The 12,280-nt window shown below is 41.0% G+C and overlaps 2 protein-coding genes across 4 annotated transcripts in view; both read right to left on the bottom strand.

The window, feature by feature from the left end:
- Positions 1-6,466, bottom strand: part of tns1b (tensin 1b) — a 116,271-nt gene extending 109,805 nt beyond the window's left edge. The window contains exon 1 of the mRNA XM_007552239.2: positions 6,102-6,466. Within this exon, the coding sequence (XP_007552301.1) occupies positions 6,102-6,188 (87 nt within the window). The 5' untranslated portion in view covers positions 6,189-6,466. The remainder of the gene's footprint in view (positions 1-6,101) is intronic.
- Positions 6,467-7,520: 1,054 nt separating this feature from the next.
- The window catches only part of cyp27a1.1 (cytochrome P450, family 27, subfamily A, polypeptide 1.1), an 18,161-nt gene continuing 13,401 nt past the window's right edge, over positions 7,521-12,280 (bottom strand). The window contains exons 4-10 of one of the 3 annotated variants that reach the window (XM_016671606.1): positions 10,974-11,173; positions 10,696-10,893; positions 9,735-9,898; positions 9,404-9,570; positions 9,230-9,311; positions 8,591-8,791; positions 7,521-7,920 (exon numbers count right to left, since the gene is read on the bottom strand). In XM_016671606.1, the coding sequence (XP_016527092.1) occupies positions 7,807-7,920; positions 8,591-8,791; positions 9,230-9,311; positions 9,404-9,570; positions 9,735-9,898; positions 10,696-10,893; positions 10,974-11,173 (1,126 nt within the window). In that variant the 3' untranslated portion in view covers positions 7,521-7,806. The remainder of the gene's footprint in view (positions 7,921-8,590; positions 8,792-9,229; positions 9,312-9,403; positions 9,571-9,734; positions 9,899-10,695; positions 10,894-10,973; positions 11,174-12,280) is intronic. The other 2 variants (XM_016671608.1, XM_016671607.1) reach the window with 2 other exon arrangements.

The raw sequence follows: 12,280 nt of genomic DNA, 5'->3' as shown, positions 1-12,280 counted from the left end.
CACCACCTTCACACTGCCTTCATACTGCTTTCACACTGCCTTCACACCACCTTCACACCGCCTTCACACTGCCTCCATACTGCCTTCACACCACCGTCACACAGACAGCGCTGTTCTATGATTGTAGAAAGACGTGAAGTATAACGAACCTTTTCGTTTAACTTTCTTTTTAGCATCCCGTCTGTTTCCAGCTGATTTGTCGGTTGCCTCCCCCTACTGGTCTGGAGGACTTCTGCTTCACTGGAGCGAGTTTACATTCAGCATTTTTCCGTTTGCTTTCACTTTTCTGTTGCATTTATTTTCGTGAGAATTGGAGTTTCCATCATTCATGTGTTTGTGCCGCTTTGCCACCGTAGTTTTAACACCTATCAAAATAAGCAATCAATCAATTAATAATGATAAATTAAAATGATAATTTCCATTTGGGTAACAGTCGCTATGGAGACGCTCCCCTTTAATGTCATTGAAAAACCGCCATTTTGAGAAACGCTGCAAACATTTCACACCCAGCTCAAACTTCCTGCCACTCTCACCTGTTTTTCCCGTCTAAGGAGACGGGAAAGAATGATTATTATTTTTTTAAATGCAATTTTGGTTACAGAGAGTTCTTAATCCATTTTAATTATTGTTATTTTCTTAGTTTATTTTGGATATTTAAGATGTTTTTCAGTTCCTGTGTTAAATGTTTATTATGAATTAAAGATTTTTGCTCTTTGATTGGACATACTTGCATTAATAGGCCACTATTATTTTTGTTATTGTTATCATTCTTCTTCTTATTATTATTATTATTATTATTATTGCTATTATAATTATTATCATTATTATTAAATGGTCTCAAAATGAAAATATTATTTATTGCAACAATTTCTGGGACAATGTATTGTGAATCACAATCTGCTATGACAGACCTCATGGTGACTCTTCAGTGTAAATTCTGGGCTGTTCGGTGGCCATTAATGAAGCGTTTTTATTACCCTGGAGAAATTATTTCTCTCATTTCCACACATCAAAAATCTAAAACCAAAAACTGAAACATTTCTCCAGAGGTCGGTTAAACTTGACCTCTGAATTGTCCCCCCCCCAGCAGACCAACAGAGGCGGCGTTGTTCTGCGGCGCGCGGCCACTCAGCACCGCCGGGCCGAGGGGAACCACCGGCCTCCCAGGGACGCTAACAGAGGACGCTCTGTGTGCCGAACGGTAAAACATCCGTTGGAATGCAGCGAGGGCCGCAGGTGACTGGGAGTTCACTTCATACCTTCATGTTCAACCCAGGAAGCCCAAACCGCCCAAACCGCCCGCCTCGCACCGCGGTGGGAAACTCAAACTGATGGGAAACATGAACACATGAACCTTCAGGTGTTTCAGGCTGTTTCTCCTGATTACCAAGCTACGTTCAGCCATTCAGTGACTCCCATCCATCAGATCCAGCCAATCAGAGCTCCGGTTCTGGAGGATCCACGTCCTGGATGATGGAGCCTCTTCTCCAAGGCACAGGAACCTTCAACCATCTCCTGATCCGATCTCTGATATTTGAGGCACAACTCGATTCAAAATCCATTTTCAGTTATAAACGATTATTGATAATGATTCCATCTTCAATCTATCGGTGCGTGAAGGATCCTCATGATCTACTCCAGTCCGCTTTACGAGTCAGAGACATTAAAGTCGTCCTCCATTTTGTTTTAACAAAGCGTTCAGCGAGAGCGCCCCCTTTCTGCAGCCGGACTCCTCTATGGACGACGATGTTGTAATTTCCATCCAGGAGTTTTTAACAACATGATAGTCTTTGTAGTTGTTTAGTGAAGAATCAATGAAAATGGACATAATTCCAGAATCAGGACAGTGGAAGCAGATTAGTTGAAGAGAAATATCAACATTTCTGCATGAAAGACGGCCATTAACCTTCTGACCAATCACAACACGCCTCTGCACCAGAGGGAGCGCCGCAGCTTGGCTCCGCCCATTAGCGTTGTTTCCGAAGTTCTCAAGCTTCATTTTCAACTTTGAACACGATAAAAGTTCTGTCCAGATCAAACGATGACTGCATGGCAACTTTTATGACTTCTGATGTAAAGCACTTTGACCTGTATTACTGTGCTAATAAATCTGACTGACTGACTGACTGACTGACTGACTGACTGACTGACTGACTGACTGATTGACTGATTGAAAGGTCAATGGAAAGAGCAGATAACATCTCTGCAGATCCCACACATGCTGGACATGAACTATTTGGACTTTGACCTGTTTGGACTTTGACCTGCAGGGCGGCGCCACAGACAGAGTTTCTTCCCTCAGACCATCCATCTCTATTATTTATAAAAATGTTTCTGCACAATCTTGACCAATCAAGCAGATTCTGATAAAACAACCAAAACTGCAGAAGAAGAAAATGTTGAGGAGGTGGAATAAATCTCTAGGATTTTATTTACAGTTCCATCCAGTCGTCTTAAGATTTTATTTGACAAGTTTATTGTTTTAATGTTGCTATGAATTCAATGACGCAGAATAATTAAGCTCTAAAACATTTTTATAAGTTTTCCTTCAGAAAGTTTGTTTTTATTGTTTAAGTCTCCATCTAAACAGGATCCAGCTCCATCATTAAGATTTTACATTCAACTCGATTCTGACTTCACTTTCTGGTTGTAAAACAAGAAAAAATATAATGAAAACTCCAGTCTGCTGCATTTCAATAAACTCAAGCAGATATTTAAAGGCCGAGCATCAAACCTCCATCAGAAAATAACTGATGCAAATTTAGTACAATATAAATAACCTCCATAAATAAAAGTTAATGTTCATTTTGCTCAGACAGGAAGCGAGCAGCAGCAGCAGCTTGTCCTCCGATCAGCAATCGGTTTTATTTGAATGATCAGCTGCTCAACATTTGACACCAGAGTTTCAATCTGCTATTCTGAGCTGGGAGCTCACATTTACTACGGAGCAGAAACAAGAAACAATATGCAACTGTTAGCATCAGAATCAGCCTTTAGCTCCATTTAAAGCCATACAATCCAACAGCAAACCCAGATTTATTGATCTGATCTAAAAGCCGTTTCCAGTCCAGCTCTCTGCCGATGGCCTCAGCCAGCTGTTCGTCGGCATGCAGGACCCTCACAGCTTCGCAGCTCTGAAGGAAACACACTGAGGAATGCTACACACACCAACACACACTGAAACAACCTGTGTATTGTTGGAGTGGGAGTCCATCATGTGCAGCAGGAGAAAAACAAACAGCTGAGAGCAAATCTGAGAAGCTAATCTGCTTTTTAAAATTGATTATTGAAAAATAAAAACAAATTAGGAATTACTTTTATAACTCTTTTTATATTCTTTTATTAACTTTTAGAGGCACCCATCTCATTTTACCCAGGAAAACAAACTTAGAGGTTAAATAAATTTTTATTAGAAATCTAAACTAAAGTTCTGAATAATTTTGGGTTTAACTCAGTGACTCAGGTTTTCACACCCGCATTTAAACTGAAATGTTTTTTCCACCTTCAAAGTTTATTTATCCTGAACAATGCAACCAGTAAATTGATTTATTTATAAATCATAAGAGGAGGAAATTAATTCAAACCCTGAAATAACCTGACTGTATAAATTTCTAAAATCAACATTTAAAGAGCAACTAACCTCCAAATTAAGTTAGCTTTTCTTTTTTTTATAATTCTTTCCTTTCCATCTTTGTTTTTTGTAAATTCTGACATTTTTGTGTAAATTAGCTTTATTCTGATATATATTACCCTGAAACCGCCACAGTGCTGCCCTCTTTGGGTTGAACGGTGGTTACTGCAGTTCAATTTTCCGATTGGTTCCAGAGGTGCGTATATTCAGGTGCGTTAAAATAGTCCAGAAATTACGATTCTTCTCTGTAAAGTCTGAAAATCAGCACAACTCAGAAAAAACTGCAGAAAGTCTGAGTGGAACAACGTTTAAACTTCTGTGGAGAAAAGAGACTTTCAGCTGCTTCCATCCACCACTCCATCACTCCGTCTTATAAAATATTACAGAGACATTTTTGCAGGAAAAAAAGGAGTTGTGATGTCATCAGAATCAAACCCCAACAAGTTTGGTATTCAAAACGTTGCATCATAACTCTTTGGTAGCTTCTAGTAAAGCAAGTAAGTAAACCTGTATGTGTATGATATTTTAAGATATAAGAAATGTCTCACCATAAACAGTCCAACAGCCAAGAGGAGATGTTAAAAAACAAGAAAACGCAATAAAAAACAGGCAGTATTATGTATATTCCAGCCACATAGGATTACTTTATAGCACAATAAAGTAATTATGTTACTTTATGTGGATATAAAAATGCTCTATATATAAAAGATGACTCAGAAGAAAGTTGGTATTTTGAAATTGGGTCTCTGTCTCTTTAAGAACCTCCTGTTCTCACCAAGTAGGAGGTTCTTAAAGAGACAGGCTGCGCTTTGTGTGTGCTCCATGACAACCTCTAAGGTTACCATGGAGATCAAAGGATTTGTCAAATAAGAATGAAAGAATCAAAGCAACCCTCCATGTATGTTTATGATGAGGGAATAACAAAATAACATGATATAAACCTCAAAAAAATGTAGATTTCACAGGATACTGCCCCTTTAAGGATCGAGGCTCAGGAGAAATCTGGCAGCAGATTTTCCACAAAGAGAAATTATTCCAACTCCTCTCAATAATCCCTACTGGGATTAGATGTGTATTTGTAATAAAATGAACCAAAGCTTTTCCTCCTGATGTCTTCAGGACTCACTCGTCTCTCTTGCTGTTTTTGGATAAATTGTTGACCAGATATCATCTGTCATGCAAACATCCACATATTTATGTTTCCATGTTAAAACAAGCTGAAACACGGCAGCGCCGGTCAGAGCAGCATTCCCACCAAACCCGGCCAGACTCCGGATCCCTGCTGGGATGTCAGCCGGGTTTATCGCTAACCGGACAGAAACAGCAGCTCTGAGCTGAACCGGCTTCACCTCCTGCTGCTCTGATGGACGACAACGTAGCTGAACGCCACGAGAAGAGACGGAGAAACATCAGAGAATCAAAACAGACGTCTGTGTAGGAGGAGAGGAGCAGATACAACCCAAACCAGCCCAGGTCCTCCAGCTGTGATCAAATGGATCTGTGATCAGCTGCCTGCTAACTGCTGCAGACAGGAAGTGGGACTCTTCCAGCTTCCTTTCATTAAGGTGAACAGTCTACCTGGTCTACCTGCCTCCCACACAAAGGCAGGGTTAAGATGGAGGCATTAGGTACTTCAGATGTTCCCCAGGTGAAAAATGACTCAGTTCAAGAACCTGGAGACAGTCTGAGGAGAAAAACCTACGATTTGACCGGGAATCAGAGACGAGATGGACTTAAAGTTTTATTATTCTTCCACGAACAGGTTAGGATCGATCTATACCATACAGCTTTGAAAAGCAGAAGTGGAGCCTCCTGCACAACCAATCAGAATGCAGCAAGTGGTTTCTGGATGGCAAATCAACAACAGAACACTTCTCTTGTGTTTTCCAGCAACCATTGTGCAGCGCATACAGTGGGAAAACCAGTTGATGAAACGGACCAGGTTGCCAAGTAACGGGCGGAACTCCACTGTGGTTGCTAGGTAACAGAGCAATGTGACTCAGTGATCGGGTCTTTTTCCAGACACCAAAAAATCTGTAACTTATTGCCCAAAACAACTGACTCTTAAAAACATTCCCATTTTTAATGAGTTTCTTTAGGACACCAGTCACATAAAGAAGTTTTATTTACATCACTAAGCTGCTCATGGTGACTGTATTTAGGATTTATTGAAGCTTTCAATGAAAAAACAGTGGAGAAAACGGTAAAAGTATAAATCCTAACAACAGGGACAGTTTCGGGGGGTTAAGCGTCATTAATTGAAACCTATCGTAACAATAAATCAAAATTCTCATTATGATCAAATTTATCACGTTGAATGCCCACCACTACATGGGAACATGGTGTTTCTGCTTAAAGGTTCAAGAATTGGACTGGAAAGCAGTTAAACTTTATAACTTAAGGAAAACTTTATAAAAACCAGATGACCAGATTAAAAATGGCTTTCCTGAGACTTTTGCGGCTTCCTCACCTCTTTATTCTTCTCGTCCTCATGCTGGTAAAGGGGCATCTGCAGAAAGTCCTCTTCGCAGCAGATGAAGCTCACCGTGCATCCCATCCGAGCTCCTCCACAGACCCATCCAGCAGAGCGGCTTCCTCCCGGCCTCTCGCCCGGCTCCCTGCGGCTCCCAGCGGCTGTAGGCGGCCAGGAGTCAGGATCTCATTGCGGCCGAGCTGCCCGCGGCCTGCCCGGCATCACTGCGCTGGAGAACCCGATCAGCCCTGCGGGGAAGTTTCCAGGTGTTCCGCAGCTGCTCCGCCAGTCTGACGGAACAAACAGGTAGTCTGCAGACTGAGGCTGAAGCGACACTCACTCACCTTTACGCGTGTCCCAACAAGCCGCTCTCTGATTGGCTCTTCGGGCTGTCGCTCAGGATCAAAGCGCACATGTTGGAGAAGCTTTAAAAAGCTTCTGGTTACTTTAATTACCAGCTATAAAACTAAACCACGTTCCTCTTTTCATATTTTAAACTCAGCGGCATCTGTTAGTCTGGACTCAAATATTTACTGCGAACATTTGGCTCTGAAGTTCAACGGCTTTTTGATGTAGTAACACCGCCCCCTGCTGTTTGCTTTAAAGCAAAGCAGGTATACTAACGTTACAGTCAAACCTGAGCAACAATTTGGATTATTTAGCCATAAGAGAAAGAATGGCTAAATATTCTTTCAAAGTCATATTTTCACCATGCTATTCGTATAAATTCCACAATAAGCAACTAAATATTTAATTTAAATATTTTGTTTATTGACTAATTATCTTGCTTGCTAATTAAATGTTTAGGTACAAAATAAATATTTACTAAGCAAAATATTTAGTTCAGAATGTAAATACTTAGCTCTAACCTAAGTATTTATTTAGAAAATTAAATATTTATCTCCTAACAAAATATTTTGCTATTGAGTTCGCTAAGAGCTAAATATTTCATTTCAAGTTATTTAGCTAGCTCCAAATGTTTAGCTAAAAACTAAATATTTAGCTTATAAATCAGTATTTGTATCAATATTTAGCAAGCTCAGAGCTGATTAGACTTTAATTTTAGCAAGCTTATAATATTCAGTTTGGTATTTAACTTAAAACTAAATATTTAGTTTTATAACTAAAGATTTAGATTCAAACTAAATACTTGGCTTGCCAAGTAAATATTTAGTTTGGATCTAAACTTTTAGTTGGTTAACTAATTAAACCTGCAGCCTCCTAAAAGCAGATCCTTGCTGCTCTCATGGTCCACAGCTGCTTGGTTATGTAACGGCAGATAAGATTGTTTAATCTTCAAAATCAGTTCCACATATGTGAGTCTTTGATCTCTCAGTCATAATAAAAAGCTTCATTCAGCACTTTGCTCCATACGGGAAGACGTCTGCCTGACCTCAGCTGCAGCTGCGATGAAGGTTAGAGCAAAACCACAAGCACAGAGATTTATTTTGTGTTTTACATAAAGTGATCAAACAAAATCTATTATTTACAACATAAGCCATATAAAAAGTCAGATAATTGATGGTTCATCCACAGGAGCTGGAACTGATAATAGTAAAAACATTAAATGTGCTGATTACAGTAATAAATGAGAAAGCCGTTTTGTTTTGCACGTTTGTTTCAGATCTGCTGCCACTCTCCGTAAAGCTGTGGTAATCCCACGGCCCAGTCGACCCGGTCGGACTCAGGCAGGTCTGGTTCTTCATCTGTCCACAAAGTGCAGGTCCAGTTGTTTGTCTGGAACCAGAACTGTACGGTTGATGCTTTTCAATTCGCCGGTCGTCGGGTCTGGCTTGACTTCAAAGTGACGAATCAGCTGAAGACAAAAAACAGAAAGTAAATAAAGATAGTGAAGCTTAAGTTGAATAATTTATGTTTAGAAATGGGTGGATTGGTGTGAAGTTGAAGCGTTGACTTCAGAGATTCAGACACCAAACTGGATCTCATCTGGTGTTGAAAGGTCCTGGTTCTGGTCTGTGGGTCTTGGAGTTTCTGTTTGTGATGTTTCATGCCTCAGTGAATTTCTATGGAAACTCATTGGCTCTGTGTTAAATTAAAGCTTCTTATTTGGATCATATTTTGATCTACTGTCTGTTTCCTGTGCCTCAAACGTTCTCGTTTTATTTAGGGTTTGTTCTGAAGCTAAGGATAATGTTCTCATGCAGATTATGCTGCTTCAATGTTCTGTGTTGAGAAAAGGTCTTTATTTCTCCCAGCAGGCAGACGACACTCCGCTCTATTCATGTTTAGTGTTAAAACATTATTTATAAGATTCCAGGCTTGGACTGTATCTGAATCCAACCCAGAATCAAACATCAATCAAAATTCCTGATCTTAGCTGGAAGCTTCACTCAGTTGGTCACGGAGTTCCACAGGGTTGTGTGCTAGGACTATTTAATGTTTTATGATATGATTCTGAATTTCTAATCTTTCTGGAATCAGAACCTTTTTAAGCTTCTTTATCATGATGTTGCATTGTTTGCTACCTGAAACAGAACCAAGTACATCTCGAGTTCTGCGATCCTGCGACCGACGCAGCCTCGAACGCCGTAGCCAAACGGGATGGAGCCGAAGGCGTTGGGCCTCTGGCGGCCGTCACGGAGCCACCGCTCCGGCTTGAACCGGTACGGTTCTGGGAAGGTCTTCTCATCATGACTGATGGCGTAGTGGCAGAACGTGAAACCAGTCTGGAGAAAGACGAGTCAAAAGATTCAGGAACGTTAGAACGGCCCATTCCCACCTTCCAGAAGACATCCACCCAACATAAACCTTTACACCGACAGTAAATACTAGTGTTAGGCCTCCATTTTACTTAAACGGATTGATCTGGACGCCATCTTGCTGATGTCACAAAAGGTTACATAAATTTGAGCCTGGTAAACATTCTGTCTGGGAAACCAACCTGAAAAAATGCCACAGATTCATGTGTGGATTAATTTTATTCTAACCAGCTGGTCAGGAAAGAAGACTTAAAACATTTAAATTATCAGTTAAAGGTCAGTTGTTTCTGAAGCCATTCACCTTTAATTATAATGTTTCTTATCACTTGTAAAGGTGTTACAGATGTTCACAGTAAATATGTGCAAAATATATGATAGTGGATTATAAAGAAGAATCAGACCCACTTTCTTTGGAAACTGATATCCACCAACAGAAATGGGTTTTTCTGTTATGATCCGTGCGTTCATAGGAACCACAGGGTACATCCTGTTGAAGATCAGTTCAGCAGATTGTTAACGGTGTGTGGTTATTAGAGTGATTCTGGTTAGAAACACCAAAGCCTGTCCATGCTGTCTGACCTGAGAGTTTCCTTGATCACGGCTCGTAAAAACGGCATCGCAGTGACCTCTGCGGCGCTGGGGACCCGGTCCGCCGGTACCAGAGAGGAAACCTCCTCATAAAGTCTGTCCTGGATTTCTGGGTTCCTGGACAGCTGGTACAAAGTCCAGGTCAGGGTGTTGGATGTCTTTGAGACAAAGACACAAACATGCAACCAGAAAGTAACTTTAAAATTAATACCAACAAAGTTGATAAACACCAAATGTTCCTGGAAAGAGCTTTAAGCATCTGGTGTGTCAGAAATACTTAAACGAAGGAGGATGTTGACTTGTTCAGGACTTGTGTGCGTACCGTGTCCACGCCGGCTAACAGCAGCTCCGTCACGCTGGCGTAGACGTCCTTATTGCTCATCTGGGTGTTGGACAGGAGGTAGGTCAGATATTCACCCTCCACATCCTGGTCGTTGTCCACTCGCTGCTGAATGTCCTCCATCTTCTTGTCGATCAAAGTTTTAGCTACAGGAAGAGCAAATGAAGCTTGGTATTGTTTCAGTCTCTTATGTTTGATCAGGGCTCATAATTCTCTTTCTGCTGAATTTAACTGGGCTAAGAGTTCAGGTAGAGTTTACTGCTTCCTGATGTTACACCAAAAATCAGTTAATATTGTTATAACTGCCTGTTTAATTGTTTAAACACCAAATATACCTTAATATGAATAAATGCACAAGGTGGAAACCGTCCTGGCATTATCGTACACATCTACACATTTACAACATTTACAGTCTTCCTTATTTCTGCTCTCAGTTCTTCAGCCAATCAGCTCTGAGGCAAACGAATGATGATTCATGTATTCATGCTTTCCAATGATCTTATGGTTAAAACCTTCAGATGAGCGTCTACGTCTCACTCAGGATGTTTCTGGAGCGTATTAAACTCTTACAACCTACGGCAACCCAAAAGTGCCACAAGTTGCTACCTTTTCCTCACATTTGGTTAAAAAAATCAAGCAAGTCAGGATTCCATAAAATACCTCTAAATCCAGTCTGAAGGCTGTTTTTACACCATCTGAACAACAAAAACCTGCATTTATTCAGGTCACTGAAAGCTGCTCTTTGTGTTGGAGTTTAATGTTTAATGGCCTGAATGAACGCAGTTTTTTTTTGGCAATCAGAAAGCGGTGTGGTATTTTACAGCCTCCTGACTTATAAACTCCATCTCTTGTGCGACTGTTTCTCCAGACACATGGCAGCAGAACGCAGTGACTGGTGGCACTAGCAGCCTGCGACGCTCACCAGTTGTTTTCTCCAACTCACCGAAGCTGAAGATGCCCTCCCAGCCAGCGATGTAGCGCCCCCAGAACGGCAGCAGGCTGCGGCTCCACTTGGGCATTATCACCACAGCCATGCTGTTGGAGAACATCTGGGCGATGGAGTTTATGAATTCTTGGGTTCCGGCAGGAATTTCCTTTTCCAGGCAGCCGAGCCGAGTCTCAAACAGGATGGAGGCGATTCCTGGATGACAAAACAATTAACCCCAAATTAAAAACCAGATGTCAGAGTACTGGTTCTTGGGAATGATGTTTGCTGCACACCTTCCAGAGAGAACAGGTACAGCTCATTGGACATGTCAGGAACCAGGTCGCCTGTTGGGCTGCAGCGACGCAGATGTTTGATCCGTTCGATGAAGTCCGTCACCACGACGTTGATCACCCCGCCGTACTGAGCTGAATCCCTGGGATGAAGCATCCGCTTGTTGAGAACCGCCCTCAGCTTGTACCAGCGCTCCCCTTCCCTGGCAGCACAAACAGCTCATCACATTTTATAAGGATGGAGAAAATTAATATCAAGCCCAAAGTTGGTGATTTTGAGTGAATTGTGTTTTTGGTTGTGCTCCATATCTTGATGTTTAGGTTTGCAAGACAAAATACAAAATGTTTACCTACGCACTAAAAGGATATTTTGGTCAAAGTGGTGCGAACACAGCACCCTGAGGAACTCCGCAGCTCAGCTACATGTACAGCAGAAACACCATTCAAAGCCCAGACAGCTCAGACGAAAAGATGAAAAAAGATTTTAAAAATGCAGTTTAATCCTTATTTGATTAAACCGAAGTTTAAACTGAATTTTCAGTTTTTACAGAATTGCCAGTTTTAGGTGTTTTCACACCTGATAGTGTGATAAACTCGGTCGATTGGGGACCAAAGTTACATGTGCTTCACTTTCAGCTGAGCAACCTGTTCCCCTCCTCGCCTGTGGGGGCGCTGCACCAAGAGGAAATGAAGGAAACAACACAAAAACATCCAACATGCTTTTCATTCAGTGTGGAAATACTGAGACATGAGTTTTGCATTTAAAAAAACTCATGGACACATTAATATTTTCACAGTTCATTATATTATTTCAATGTCATTTTCAGGGTTTTCCCCTTCACCCTGCATCCAAGAAATGGCGGGAATAACCATGGCAACCAGTGACAGGGAGTTCTGAGTGCTATTTTTTTTACGTGTTAGCTTGGGACTATTGGATGAACTGCCTTTCCTGGTGTCTGTTTCAAAAATAAAAAACAGGTCTACACAGTCTGAGACTTAAATAAAAAATGCAGTAATTGCAGGAGAAGATCCTGAGCAGTGCTGCCCTAAACCGCTGCTGTCCATCTTTTCTTTGACAAACTTCATCAATTGTGTTTATTGTAAATTTTCTCAAAACATTGTACTGATGCCAACTGACCTGCAGGTGACAGTATTTCTCACTTCCACCACTCTGCTGCCTCAGCCTGACCTGATGTCAAGTTATCGTCTGTGGTAACAAAAAGCTAGCTATTTAAGTTCTTAAAAAAATAAAAACGTTTGTGTGTCCAGTATGTCTGATTTTTTTTTTTTTTTTTTTTTTTTTTTTTTTT

The sequence above is a fragment of the Poecilia formosa genome, unplaced genomic scaffold (genome assembly GCF_000485575.1).
Source record: "Poecilia formosa unplaced genomic scaffold, Poecilia_formosa-5.1.2 Scaffold47, whole genome shotgun sequence".
Classification (NCBI taxonomy): Eukaryota; Metazoa; Chordata; class Actinopteri; order Cyprinodontiformes; family Poeciliidae; genus Poecilia; species Poecilia formosa.
This window is presented reverse-complemented; position numbering and strand designations above follow the sequence as displayed.